Source organism: Nycticebus coucang, chromosome 16 (assembly GCF_027406575.1).
Source record: "Nycticebus coucang isolate mNycCou1 chromosome 16, mNycCou1.pri, whole genome shotgun sequence".
In the NCBI taxonomy this organism is placed as follows: Eukaryota; Metazoa; Chordata; class Mammalia; order Primates; family Lorisidae; genus Nycticebus; species Nycticebus coucang.
Window position 1 is genome coordinate 74,929,572 of NC_069795.1, and position 15,177 is coordinate 74,944,748.

The following is a 15,177-nucleotide window of genomic DNA, read 5'->3' on the forward strand; positions in this document are numbered from 1 at the left end:
AAAAGCATTGGCTTAAAACACTGACCAAGTGGAAATCTATGACAATGTTGAGTGAGAAATACAAGCCAAGAAATAAAGTATGAAATTTGTCCCCATTTTTACAAAAATAAGCAAAGCAAAAATGTTATAAAAACAAGCATAGGCCAGGTGTGGTGACTTATGCCTGTAACCTTAGCACTCTGGGAGACAGAGGCGGGTGGATCACCTGAGCTCACAGGTTTGAAAACAGCCTGAGCCAGAATGAGACCCCATCTCTAAAAATAGCCAGGCATTGTGTCAGGTGCCTTCAGTCCCAGTTACTCCGGAGGCTGAGGCAAGAGAATGGCTTGAGCCCAAGAGTTTGAGGTTGCTTTGAGCTTGATGCCACAGCACTCTACCCAGGGCGACAAAGTGAGACTCTGTCTCAAAAAAAAAAAAAAAAAAAAAAGCATAAATGTCATATACAAAATGTAATATGAAGAGGGACAGGTACCCGCAGAGAACACTATGTGTTTCCACTGGGCTTAAGCAATTCCCTTGCGTCAGCCTCCTGAGCTCAAGGGGCTGGGGGCAGGGGCCACTCTATCTTTACATTATCTCTAATGTGTTAACTGGCTACAATGTATATCATTTTATAATTGTCATAGACTTTTATAAAGGACAAAAAAGGCAAACATATTAGAAGTACTTGGCTCGGTGCCCATAGATCAGTGGTTAGGGCGCCAGCCACATACACTGAGGCAGGTGGGTTCAAACCCAACCCGGGCCTACTAAAAAACAATGACAACTATAATAAAAAAAAAATAGCCAGGCATTGTGGTGGACGCCTGTAATCCTAGCTACTTGGGAGGCTGAGGCAAGAGAATCGCCTAAGCCCAAGAGTCTGAGGTTGCTGTGAGCTGTGACGCCATAGCACTCTACTGAGGGCAAAGAAAGTGAGGCTCTGTCGCCAAAAAAAAAAAAAAAAGTATATTAAGTTCAGGTAAAAACTAAACTGGGGTACATTATGGCCCAGTCTGGCTATGTATAAGGAAGCAGTCTAGGAGGCAAGGCCTTCATCAACACTTGGCTCATGACAGTCTACACTTACATGATCTTGTTATTGCCCTGCTTTAAGCTTGATGTGGACTGGTGTGAGGACTGGTGTGAGGTCCAGTCAACCCTTGGGCCAAGTGTGGTCACTCAGGGACTAACCAGGCCTTTCCCAGAACATTCCAACTACACTAGATGCATCTACCTTCCAACCTCGATTCTTTTTTTCTTTTCTTTTTCTTTCCTTCTTTTTTTTTCAGATAGTCTCACTCTTCACCCTAGGTATCATTATAGCTCACAGCAACCTCAAACTCTTGGTTTCAAGTGATCCTCTTGCCTCAGCCTCCCGAGTAGCTGGTACTACAGGCACCTGCCATGGACGCCCAGTTAATTTTCTATTTTTAGTAGACACAGGATCTTGGTCTTGCTCGGGCTGGCCTTGAACTCTTGAGCTCCTGTAAGCCACTCAACTCAGCCTTCCAGAGTGTCAGGATCATGACTGTGAGCCACCGTGCCCAGCCCTCAACCTTAATTCTGCTCTTACTTGGAAAACCTTCCTGGAAATTTGTTTAATGTGTAAACATGTTCATATTTTATATTTGATTTTAAAAGTATTTTTTATTTCCTCCTAAAGTTTATAATCATAGGCATTCTTTTCCCTTTCCATCCTCTGCCGAGACACTTCTGACTCCTTCTTACAAGAGGCAGGATGTGTCGCCCACTATTTTAAAGAGAGAAGGTGGCCTTATTTCAGGGTGCAATACCTCCATCCCAAGGTATTATGTTTTAGCAATATTGCCTGTTCACAATCATAGGCATTTTTCCTTTCATCTTTGGGTACCTACCTAGAAAACCAGATCTATCTCTCAATACCCCTCCCCTTCTGACACAAGCTCCCCAATTTTAGGCTGAGTCTGGTGGATTGACACATATGTCCTGTGTATGTGTTAACTCCCATAACAAAAACTCCAAGCCTCAGGTCTACAAAAACTTTCCAGTCCTCCAGTGTCTTTGTGCAGAGTCCAACACAGAACATGTCAGCCACTAATAAATGCTTTTAGCTACATCAGTGCAACCTGAAGCTGGATATTTTGGTGTCCGGGGTTAGCAGCCCTAAAGAAGCTCTGGGGCCCATCCAGGTGAGTGGAGCAGGGAGTGAGGGGTCTCTCGCCTGTCCTCTCCTCCACTGGCCAAAGAGTCTGGCATGACACCAAGGCCTCAGAGAGATGAAGGGGGGTGGGTTTAGAGGGTGCAGGGCAATAACAAGATCATGTAAGCATTTAACATCATTATTTTAAGTGTTTCTATACCTAAATGTTGATGCTCTAGGACAAGTTCACTTGCTGCCTGTTTTAGCAAACAAAGTTTCTTTGGGACACAGCTATGCCCATTTATTTTTTATTTATTTATTTTTTTTTGGTTTCAGCCACGGCCGGGCTTGAACCTGCCACCCTCTGCATATGGGGCCGGCGCCTTACCGACTGAGCCACAGGTGCCACACAATTTATTTTTAATGTTGCCTATAGCTATGTTCACACTACAACAGCAGAGTTAAGTCCTCAGGACAGTGACATAAGACCCACAAACCCAAATATTTACTATCTAGCCCTTTATAAAAGTTTGTCAACCTCAGCTTAGGGGGCAAAACCAGGCAATCCGCTCTGGGAATCATTAAAAATAAATGAATGTATAAATGTGTGAAGTAGAGAGTTAGGATCTGCCTCTCCTCAGGAAAAGGTGGGTGCTCTGACTCGGTGCTGCCTCCGACAATTGCCCCACCAGGGAAAAAAGACAAGGGTGAGCACTTCATCTTGGAGTTGCCCCAACCTTAAACCTGCCCAGAGCAACTACCACACCTGAGTGAGGTAGGAACTGCTGCTAATGAGCAAAAGGACGCAGGGAATCCCCAGCCAGAAGGCCGGGCAGCCCAGGCACACTAGGATTTGGAAAGTGACCTACAGTAACCTAAGGCTGATTAATTATCATACTGTTAACTGTCCATCAAGGTGGTTCTGTGGTGATATCTGAACCATGAGGAGGGCTCAATATAGACAGTATATAAAACAGGAGTCCGGACCATAGCCAAGGCCTTTTTGTCATGAGGAGCAGGTTCACAGGCAAACATATCTTGCTCTGTAAACCTTTCTCTTCTGCAACAAACTTTGTCTCATGCTTGCCTTGCTTGGGTGGGTCTGGTCATTCTTCAGCCAACAGCACACTGAGAACTGAGAACTGAGAACAGAGAACACAGACTGAACCCAGCAAACGCGCTCAGGGCCCAAGAGGAGGGGATGAGTCATTCTCAAGGACCGGACTAGGGAGGCCCCTCAACCACACCCTGGGAGAAGAAAGCTCAAATCAATAACCTAATCTGTCACCTTAAGAGACTAAAAAGAAGAGCAAACTAAACCCAAAGCAAGGAAACGGAAGGAAATAATAAAGATTAGAGCAGAAATAAATGGAATAGAAACCAGAAAAATAATAGAGAAAACAACAAAGCCTAAAATTGGTTTTTTCAGATAAACCTTTATCTAGTAAGACAAAAGGAAAGAAAAGACTCAACTTACTAAAATCAGGAATGAAAGGGGAGAGATTACTACCAACCTTAGAAAAATATAAAGGATCATAAGGGAATCACAAACAATTAATATGCCAATACATTAGATAACAGATGGAATGGACAAATTCCTAGAAAGACACAAAACATTAAAAATGATTTGGCCAAGTGCTGGGGCTCACGCCTACAATCCTAGCCCTCTGGGAGGCCCAGACAGATTGATTGCTTGAGCTCAAGAGTGAGACCCTGAAGTCTCGACTAAAAATAGAAAAACTAGGAGGGGCACGGTGGTTCACGCCTGTAATCCTAGCAATCTAGGAGGCTGAGGCAGGTGGATCTTTTGAGCTGAGGAGTTCCAGATCAGCCTGAGCCAGAGCCAGACCTTGTCTTTAAAAATAGCTGGATGTTGGGCGGCACCTGTGGCTCAGTGAGTAGGGCGCCAGCCCCATATACCGAGGGTGGCGGGTTCAAACCCAGCCCCCGCCAAACTGCAACAAAAAACTAGCTGGGCGTTGTGGCGGGCACCTGTAGTCCCAGCTACTCGGGAGGCTGAGGCAGGAGAATCGCCTAAGCCCAGGAGTTGGAGGTTGCTGTGAGCTGTGTGACGCCACGGCACTCTACTGAGGGCAGTAAAGTGAAACTCTGTCTCTACAAAAAAAAAAAAAATAGCTGGATGTTGTGGTGGGCCCCCATAATCCCAGCTACTAAGGAGCCTAAGGCAAGAGAATCGCTTGAGCCCAAAAGTTTGAGGTTGCTGTGTGCCATGACTTCAACGGCTCTCTAGTCCGGGAACAGAGTGGGCCTCTGTGTCCAAAAGAATTTTAAAAATAACTGATTCAAGAAGAAACAGAAAGTCGGAATATGTCTATATAAGAGATTGAATTCATAATCAAAAAACTTTCCACAAAGAAAAGTCCAGGACCAGATGATTTCACCAAATGTTTAAAGAATGAACACCAATGCTTCAGAAACTCTCCCAGAAAAATAGAAGTGGAGGGAATGCCTCCCAACTCATTCTCGGGGCCCAGTATCATCCTGACAGCAAAACCAGACAAAGACATCACAGGAAAATTATTGACTGATGTCCCTCATGAATATATATACAAAATTTCTCAACAAAATGCTAACAAACCAAATTCAGCAGCATGTAAGAAGAGTTATGCAGTAACCACACCTTGATCAGGGACTCCCAGCCCTGGTCAGCTGCAGACAAAGTACAGCAAAGATGCTGACAAGGGACTCCACAGGCTTCTCAGGCTGTGGCTGCCATCTTACTTGCAAGTGCCTTTCCTTCCCAATCAGCCCATCTAAGGGAGACTCTCAGTAATCCAGCTCTTTATCCAAGGGGGTTCGGCCTTGGTCCCCGCCTGTGGCACTTGCTCCTAGAGGCTAGCTTGCTGTCTTCCCAGAGGGTAGGAAAATGAAACTTTATTTGCCCATCTTTCAGCCTATCTGGCAATAAAATAGCAGAGAAGTAAAAAAAAAAAAAAAAAAATCTATATACAAACCCCCAGGGTGGTAAAGTAAAATGACCATTTATGACTCGCTTCTCAAACTATTATACTTAAAGATCTTTCCCCAGTAAAGGCAAATGCTTTTTAAGAGAGCAGTGACAATCTGTCTGCCTTCCTGCATCTGACCTACACACACACACACACACACACACACACAGACACACACGCAGACCCTTGTGCTGTTAGAGAATCAGACATATTTATGCTAAAATACCCTGGCCCTGCTGCCTAAAAATAAAAGAAACCAAATTGGTGCTTTCTTTGAAGAGACTTTTGGACTCTTACTTAGACAAATTCTTTTCTTTAAAGTGTTTTTTCATCCACCCACCACCCTTTGCACTGTCATAAAAAAGCCTTTTTCAGTCCAAGAAATGCTTACAAAGAAGTGCTTCTTAATGTCTGCGTTTTGTTTCCTCAGCATAAGTCACTGTCCCTGTGTCTGAGCTAAATAAGCCTTAGGATTTGTGCATGCTCCCTGGTTTGCTGAGTGCCTCCATCCTCCCCCTGGGGCGGCTTCTCATTAATATTCTCCTTCTCAGACAGTGTCCACACAAGGGCTCTCTGCCTCCCGGTGAAGGCCACCTAAGCTATCAAATGCGCCTGAGAGCTCCAGCTCATTTAAGAAGTGCCTGCTTCTAAGAAAGTCCTTTGAAACAAGCAAAATGCTCCCGCTTTGGGCTTTGGTGCAAAAGTGCCCCAGGGTCCACATCACCCGCCTGCCAGCAGGGCTGCAGCCACTGTCATGCACAGCCCTCTCTAGAATGGGCAAAAAGGAGGCTGCTGACCTCCCTGAGGCAGGAGTTGGGAAGGGACAGTGGGCTGGACTGAGGGGTCAAGGCTCTGGGGTGTGGTTTGGCTCTGCCACTGGGGCCCTCTCAGAACCCCAGCCTGCTCCTCTGTAACAGGAGGCAATCGTCCCCACCTTCAAGGCAGGGAAAGGGCTCCCGGGTACAACAGCCTCACCTGTCCGAACACGTAGAGCAGCCCAATCGTGCCTCCCATCTGCCCACCGAGCACGGACGATATCATGGAGTAGACGCCGCCACTGCCCATGCCTCCATGCTCCCCAACACCGATGCCAGACAGCACGGTGACGAGGGCCACCAGGACCACGAAGGAGACCAGGAACATGCCCACGAGCACTCCCGTGTTTCCCTGCAGCAGAACAGCAAAGGGCAAGGACAGACGTCAGGGTTAGGAGAGGCAGCCCCGCAGGAAGTGCCTCCCCCGTCTCCACAGCCCCGGGATTGCCGTGGGGGCACAGAAGTGAGGCCATCGGAAAGGGACAAAGCAAGGACCACCAGAGCTAAATGTTCTAAATGAAGGGGCTTCAAACTTTTCTATGACTCTGGTGGCCTGACCAGTTTGGGTTTCCTTCCCCCAGGACATCCCCTTCTGTAATCTTCTCACACAGTGGGCCCAAGGTAGGAAAGCCCTTTGCCCACTGCCCTTCAGAGTCCACTGGGGGAGGAAGCTCTGGGGACATGCTGCTCACCTGGCTTTGGATTGACCTGGTCGATTGGAAAACCCAAAAGCCAGGCTGTGCAGTGGCCCCGGGAGGAGCAGCCGCAGTGAGCATCCCTTTCCCTCCATCTGTGGGGAGCTATGTTTTTTTCTTTCTCAGGATTTTCTCACTTATTTTTTAGCTTGAAGTACTGTGGGCCTCTTTATTAACTACCTCAAACTCTATGGAGAATAAAACAGAATATAAATAAAATGTAAATGTATGAAAAGTTAACAGCCAGGGTAAAATAAAATAGCCGTAACACAGAAGTAGTCCGTGCCACCTACAGAAATCTCTGATATTTGTGTCTCACTGACCTAGGAGGGGGACCAGGACTGAGAAGAGAGGTCTCCCAGAGGACACCTGGCTCTAGAAAGGGACGTGTGTCCGCAGAGAGGGGAGACTCTGAATCAACGTCGCATACTGGGTGTGAGCAAAGGCAGCGAGCACCGTCAGCTGTGCCTGCCATGGCTTAACTTCTGTGCCAGGTTCCTCTTCTGTAAAATGGAGATGACAGTGGTATTTATTTTATAGGTTGTTGGGAAATACATTTTAAGAGGGTTGAATGCATGTAAACATGCTTTGAATGCCATCTGTCATGTAAGTGCTTGATAAGTCTTAGCTGCTACTATTATTATCATGCAGCTTATAAATATTCTGCCTACTCACTTTTCTCTTTAATGGCTAGATGGCAATATAAGGGTATCTGTGGGCCCTCTCTAGAAAATGACTGCCAACAGAAATGTGGGAATGTATACAAAAACTCAGCAATTGCCAGATGGTACACCACACTGGTGGGATCTCCAGGTAGGGGTGGCAATGCACGATCTGGTGGTGAGACCAGGGGACGGAGAAGAACCAAGAGGGACCCCCACCCCCGCCCCACCTTCCCGGCACAGAGAGGCTGGAAGGCTGCAGGAAAATGGGTACAACATCTGAGCATGGCTGTTGCTCATTTTGTGTATTTTTAATGAAATTATATATTACTGTTTTCTTCCTTTGTTCATGCTTTTCGGTCTTCTGCATGTGATAATGAAATAGCTGGTACCAATAACATCTTTAAGTTTTCCTGCCAGCACTGCCACCTTATCATTTTCCAAATTATAAGTATGTTACCAAATTATTCTTTAGAGTTAACATTTTCTATTTTAAAATAATTTTGACATGACCTCTACTTATTCTAATTTTATGCCATCCCCTAGAAGCTCTCTTATTATTATTATTATTATTAAGACAGAGTCTCACTATGTCACCCTCGGTAGAGTGCCCTGGCGTCACAGCTCACAGCAACCTCTAATTCTTGGGCTTAACCGATTCTCTTGCCTCAGCCTCCCAAGTAGCTGGGACTACAGGCGCCCGCCACAACGCCCAGCTATTGTAGGTTGTAGTTGTCATTGTTGTTTAGCAGGCCCAGGCCGGGCTCAAACCCACCAGGCTGGCATCCTACTCACTGGAAACTCTTATTTTTTACATTTTACATTTGCATTTTTTTTCATGATCATATATGATTTTTTGAAGTAAAACTAGTGTGTGATCTAGTTTCTGTTCATTTTAGGGCAAAAGGGTGTATTTGTGTGGTAGATGGACTCCTGTGTGGTAGATGGCATTTGAACTCTTATATAATCTCCTACCCTTGAGTCTGGGTTGGACCTAGTGTCTCTTTTTTTCAAGTATGCAAATATTTTATTAGTCATTCAAAATGATCACATTAGCTGTAATTTACTGCATACTTTCTAAAGTGCAAAATTAGATGTGTGCATACTTTGATTTTAGGTCACTTATTTTATCATTGCAGTCATTCTAGTCACTTTTAATGACTAGAATATTGCAGAAGCGATGGGCTGTTGATTCTGAGATTAGAATATAAAAGGCTGTGGTTTCCATCTTGGACATTTGCTCACTCTTTCTCTCAGATTGCTCACCCTGGGGGAAGCCAGCTGCCCTGTAATGAGCCAACCCAATGGAGAGGCGCACATGATGAGAACCAAGGCCTGACAACAGCTACTCCACTGATTCCGGAAACAGATCCTCCCCCAGTCGAGCCTTCAGCTGTGACTGCAGCCCTGACTGACAGGCTGACTACAGCCTAAGCCAGAGGAACCTAGCTAAATCACACCCAGATCCCTGAACCATGGAAATGGTGATATAATGCATATTTGTTGCTTTAAACTGCTATGTGTTGGGGCAATTTACTATGTAGCAATAGATTACTAATACGATTTGTACTTTCACTTTGGAGATGGAACTAAAACTTCTGGATAGCCAGGTGCAGTGGCTCATGCCTGTAATCCCAGCTCTTGGGAGGCCAACTCAGGTGGATTGCCTGAGCTCACAGGTTCAAGACCGGCCTGAGCCAGAGTAAGATACCATATCTAAAAATAGCTGGGTATTGTGGCAGGCGCCTATAGTCCTAGCTACATGTGAGGCTGAGGCAAGAGAATCACTTAAGCCCAAAAGTTTGAGGTGACTGTGAGCTATGATGCCATGGCACTCTACCCAGGGTGACAAAGTGAGACTCTGTCTCAAAAAATTAAAAATTAAAAAATAGATAAATAATAAAACTTCTAGATAGCCATTAAAAAATAAAGTTCAGTGGTAGGGATAAAGGGTGAAGAGATAAAATAGAGACAGCATGAACCTGTGTCTCCTTGCACCTCTCCATCACCATCCCTGCACAGAGCAGAGCCAGGGAGCCCAGGCTGCCCCTAATCAGGGATCCTCTGCCACTGGAGTCGGAATGATGGGCCTCCCTTGGCACAGGCTGGGGAGGTACTGAGCAGTGAGCTGGCCCCAGGAAGGGGAAAAACAGAGATCCCAGGTCTGAGACTAATTGCCAGGAGGAGGAGTCTGAGCTGCAGGCTTTGTGTTTGCACAAGTGGGAGCCCCTATGAGTGTGGGGTAGTGGTCAGAAGCATAAACCCTCAGTGTCACACACAGAGTAAGCTTTAATGCATGACCCCAGTGTAAACTTTCCATGCATTCATTTAAAAAAAATCTCAGACCCACCCTGACTGCGGCTAAGGCCAAGCCCTGATCTAGGTCCTTAGGATGTGGATCTAAAAGCAGTGCTACCTGGTCACTGTGCTTGTCTCTTATTTCACATTTCAGGGGCATCTGTGCTTTGGGAATCTGTTGTCTGCGCTGTGGAATACCAGGAGTGAGAGGGGCACCCTCTCTCAGGCCCACAAGCACCTCCCGGCCACCTGCTGAGTACTCACCACCAGCCAGCCAGTCCTCAAGAAAAGCACAACCCCAAAAATGTTGATCATGCAGGATGTGAACACACCATCCCAGGTCCCAAACAGCACTGGCTCCCATACAAACAGCTGGATCTTCCACCAGGGCTGGGGCTGGGCCAGCACTCCCTGAAAATAGAGCGTGCAGAAGTCAGGTGTGTGGCAGTCAGGAGGGCCAGAGAGGGGAGGGCGGGGATGAGAAGGGAGTGAAAGTAGAGGAGCAAACAACCCGGTTCCCTTCCCTCTGCCACTCAGGCAGGACAGCATTTCCCAACCCCTTTGCGTATAGGTGTGGCTGAGTTCTATCCGTAGGTAGAAGCACTAGGTGTCACTTCTACGTGAGTGTGGGATTCTGGGCTCCAGCCCAGCAGTGCTCATAAGCCCTTGTCATCCTCCAGTCCTAGGGGTGACAGCAGTCGCTGATCTTCAGATAACCTTACTTTACACTTTTTGCTCCTTTGGCCCTTCTAACACCCTGCAATTAATCCTGTGTATTTAATTCCCTCGTTTAACCTACCTATGGTGGTTTCTGTATTCCTGCCTGAACAGGCCTTGTGGTGATCTCTAAGCCTCCTGCCCTTCCAATACCCCAGGGATTCTAAAGCATTATCTGGCAATTGTTTAGAATCAGAGGCTAATCGGTGATTAAACAGATTCCTTGCTCATTTCCCCAATTGAGAAATAACAAAGGCACTCATAAATGTTCCAATGGAGGCTGGACAGGTGCAGGGGCTCAAGCCTGTAATCCGAGCATTCAGGGAGGCAGGTGGATTGTTTGAGCTCAGGAGTTCAAGACCAACCTGAGCAAGAGTGACCTCATCTCTACTAAAAATAGCAAAAAACTGAGACAAGAGGATCGCTTGAGGCCTAGTTGGAGATTGCTGTGAGCTATGATGCTCACTCTACCCAGGGCTCCGTCTCAAAACAAACAAACACACACACAAATGGAAATCTTTTAATAAAAATTCTAAAACCTTGTGGAAATACTAAAATGATCTTTTCAGGGGGCGGTGGGGAGAAGGAGCCAATGCAATGGCTAGTCTTTATTGGAAAGAAGAAACTTTACAGCACATTTTGAGGAAGTTAGTGCAGGGGCTCAGTGAGCCAACTGGTGGGGCCCCAGTTTGTAATGGTTAGGGCGCCACTGGGCCTCGCCTTTTGTGCAGCCTGAACCAGCTGTTGGTACTGTCGTCCTCTTCACAGATACAGCCCCACTGTTCACTTGTCGGTAATGGCAGGGACTAAGTTAGGGTCTTTTTTTTTTTTTTTTTTTTGGTTGCAGTTTGGCCAGGGCTGGGTTTGAACCCACTACCCTCGGTATATGGGGCTGGCGCCCTACTCACTGAGCCACAGGCACCACCCTAAGTTAGGGTCTTCCCTGGTGCCTACAGCTGCTTTCGGGGGCAGCATATATATTGTCTGGATCCAGTCCCTTTGTGCAGCCATCATGACCTCCCTCTCCAGCCCAGTTGCCTGCTCCCTATCAATAAGAACACCACAAGCTGCTGACGGCTACCCATCTCCGTGGTTCCCTATGAACCACCAAGTCACGATCTCCAAAAGTGATAACACTAGGGGCAGCTTATCTTCCTCCAACTACCAAGGCCAATTTTTCTACATTTTTCTAAAAGTAGGTCAGAGCTGGTTCATTGTGGGGTAGGTGCAGGTTTCAAGGGTGGGTGGGCCCGGGCCCTCCCTATCCTGGTTGCAACCTCCTACTAAAATGATCTTAAACAAAACCAGTAGCAACTCCTGCTGTGAACACTCTTATGTAGGTTTGGTAATTAATCTAAACCCAGGCATCTGGGTACTCCCAGTACCCTTGACAGGACTGCAGTGGTAAGTGGTTCCCCAGGGGGTGGAGTCAGTGAGGAGGGAGAGGCACCCAGCTCAGAGTCCCTGTGTGCATCCAGTCTGTAACTGGTGAGCACGTGTGATCTATAGACACAGTGAGAAGGCAGAAAAATCAAGACTGGAGGAAAAAGTCTAAGATCCAGAGTCACAGGGCCAGGGCATCTGAATGGTTACAGACAAGGGATGCAGCCATGATCTGGGACCAAAGGCCGAGGAAGCCGGCTATACTTGCTCAAAACAGGGGGCAGGATCCCAGCTCCTCTTCTTCCTCTGGTCATGCCCTCACAGCTGGAGAAAGAGCCTAAGAAATAATCAGGGATTGGGCGGCGCCTGTGGCTCAAGGAGTAGGGCGCCGGTCCCATATGCCGGAGGTGGCGGGTTCAAACCCAGCCCCGGCCAAAAAAATCACAAAAAAAAAAAAAAAAAGAAATAATCAGGGATCTCAACTGAGCCACATGGGACGACGGGTCAGGGGATTCCTTGGTGTCCCTGGTCAGGCTCCAATTGTCGAGTTCTCAACTCCATGCATATCACCGTTCATGGGTCTTGCAAACCATGAATGAGGCATCTCCCGGAAGTCAGTTAGTGTGAGAACAGGCATCCTGGCTCAGAGCAAAGTCTCTGCAGCCTTGCTTGCCCTTGAACGAGGGACCCGTTTGTTGAATGCAGGATTGTTTTCCAGGATTCTAATCTCAACATTCAGGACATGGCCCAACTTCCTGTCTCTGCTTGTGTTCAACTTCCCATCACAGCTTGTTACAGGCCTACTATTTATTAGGAACAGTCATAACAGTAACTATCAGCAACAAAAAGGATTTCAGAGTCTAACATTCTGGACTTTGTGTAAGTGCAAATAGATCTGTTTACCCATAAAATGGCTTGGTGATTTTAGAAAACTTACTCAGTGCCTTTTATCCCCTCACCTTCATCTTTCCACTCTGACGGCTTGCTTGTTGATGTTCTGGCTTTCCCACTGCTATGGGAAATGCCTTTCATTGCCTTGCTGTTGTTGGACTAGGAAGTCAGCCTTGAGGGTACTTTACTGCGCAGATAGAAGCTTTCAAAAACCCTTTACCCTGAGAATGCAAATATCACTGGTTTGAAATGGGTTTGGCGACTCAGCCCTGACACTTACTTCAGGATGTGTAGTGGGGTGTGCCTTCCCTTTTCACTAAGTGACAAAAGAATATAACCTCATCTTCCCACCATCTGTGCATCAGAGACTGGGCAGGAAGAGACTGGGTTTGACTTTAAGGGCGTAACCCTCACCCTCTTAGAGAAAAAGAGACACTCCATCAGGCCAGTGAGAGAGAGAAGGAAGGAAAAGAAGAATCAAAAGCACAGAGACAAGGACAGAGAATGAGATAGAGGGCCCTGGAATAAAATGCCAAACAGGTCATACAGAGACCCCGAGGGATATTTCCCAGGCCCTCCAGAAACGCCACCCTTCCAGACATCCACGTAGAAGCGCCAGGTTGGATGTCCCTGTCCTCCTCATTGGTCCCTTCCCACCTGCACGATGCCATTCAGACTTTTGCTACTGTCCAGAGTTAACCACTGAGGACAGCACTGGCTGAACAATGAAACCAGCTGCAGGGCCGCTGCCACTTGCTACTGGTGGAAAGATGGCCGCTCCACCTCCCCAGCTCTGGCTGGGGCCTGCTGGCTCCCTGCCCTTCACTTTCGCTCCTGCTCTGACTGGGCAGAGCCACACACATACTTTGTTTTTTTTTTTTTTTTTTTTTTTTTTTTTTGGCCGGGGTTGGGTTTGAACCCACCACCTCCGGCATATGGGACCGGCGCCCTACTCACTGAGCCACAGGCACCGCCCACACACATACTTTGTAATCGGCTCTCCTGAGTCCTCACACCTAACTCCTTCCTCTCATCACAAATACACCCTCCTGCAAAGCCCACGGTGGGGACAGCCCCTCAGTGCCTCCACAAAGTCATCTCTCTGTCTGGGGGAGTGGAGGAGAGGGCTTAGTGATGGCTAGTGAAGTTTAGGCCAGGTCTGGGCCACCTTGTTAAGCCCAGGGAAGCATCTGGTCCCAACTGTTGGTAGCTCTTGGACCCCAGCCCTCAACTCCAGCGTAACAAGACTTCCATTCAATATCCTGCTACACAGACACAGCAGGCTGAGGGGAGGCAGCACAGGGTGTGGGATGCGTCTGGCAGGGGGCCTACCAGGAAGCAGAGATGGAGGCTGAGGAGGGGATGTGTGTCCCCACTACACATCCTGACAAATCAGCCCCCAGAAAGGGCTCCATAAAACATGCTCAAGGGCAAGCTCCTCTCTTTCCCAAGGCTCCTCAGCCTGGCAGGGGCCAGCTTAACAGATCCCAGGGGTGCAGCAACTTGAATCCCGGTCGCAGGGGTGCGGTGACTTGAATCACCCCTTCTGCCGCCTGATTCCCCAGGATGAAAAGTCAGGTGTCAGTCCCCCTGAACACAGGGCCTGGCCCCCACACTGGGAAACCATGACCGCCTGCTGGGTGCTTTTCTTTTTTTTCTTTTGCGGTTTTTGGCCTGGGCTGGGTTTGAACCCACCACCTCTGGCATATGGGGCCGGTGCCCTACTCCTTTGAGCCACAGGCGCCACCCCAGCTGGGCGCTTTTATTATAGTTCAGAGGGAGAAGTCTTTCTCCTGTGATTAGAGAATTTCAAAACTTGAACAGAGGGTCTAGAAAGCCAGGGAAATTGCTCCAGAGTAGGAAATACTCTCCTTCCTGCACCCAGTAGGGTGAGCTGAGGAAGAAACAGAACATTCTCCCAGAGGCAATGACATGAGCTCCTGCCCAGGGCGATTTTTGCCTCAAACAGCTATCTGCCGGGCCTTACCCAACATATCCAAATGTGAGATGACACCTTTTCTCTCTTCTGGTCGCTGAAGGAAAAGAAACCAGGGGAGAAGCTCTGCTTCTGTGCACTCAGGTCAGGGGTGGGTCAAAGTCAGACCTGGCCGGCCCTTTCTCCCAGACAGCGCACACCCGTGGACTGATCCTGCCTGGGTTGGACACACAGCGAGCAGCAGCGTGTTTTTTTTTTGTTGTTTTTTTTTTGTAGAGACAGAGTCTCACTGTACCACCCTCGGGTAGAGTGCCGTGGCGTCACACGGCTCACAGCAACCTCCAGCTCTTGGGCCTACGTGATTCTCTTGCCTCAGCCTCCCGAGCAGCTGGGACCACAGGCGCCCGCCACAACGCCCGGCTATTTTTTTGTTGCAGTTTGGCCGGGGCTGGGTTTGAACCCACCACCCTCGGCATATGGGGCGGGCGCCCTACTCACTGAGCCACAGGCGCCGCCCGCAGCAGCGTGTTTTAATCATTGAACATCAGGGAATATGCCCAAGCTGCAGCTGAGCAGCACGGTGGGAGCCTTGTTCCTTTTCCCTGGCTCTGCACAGTCACCACGGTGGTCAGGAGTGGGGCGGGAGGTCCTCGTGGCCATGGGCTCCATGGGCCAAAGTCCATCTATGGTGCCTGCATAAAGTGCACATG

General features: G+C 48.0%; 1 protein-coding gene across 10 annotated transcripts in view; it reads right to left on the reverse strand.

Annotated features, from left to right (window-relative positions):
* The window catches only part of SLC12A8 (solute carrier family 12 member 8), a 156,307-nt gene that overhangs the window by 121,311 nt on the left and 19,819 nt on the right, over window positions 1-15,177 (reverse strand). For 8 of the 10 annotated variants that reach the window (XM_053564400.1, XM_053564408.1, XM_053564403.1 and 5 more), the window contains 2 exons: window positions 9,805-9,951; window positions 6,046-6,237 (listed from right to left, as the gene is read on the reverse strand). In XM_053564400.1, the coding sequence (XP_053420375.1) occupies window positions 6,046-6,237; window positions 9,805-9,951 (339 nt within the window). Of the gene's footprint in view, window positions 1-4,843; window positions 5,021-6,045; window positions 6,238-9,804; window positions 9,952-15,177 lie in introns of those variants that run through there. The other 2 variants (XM_053564407.1, XM_053564406.1) reach the window with 2 other exon arrangements.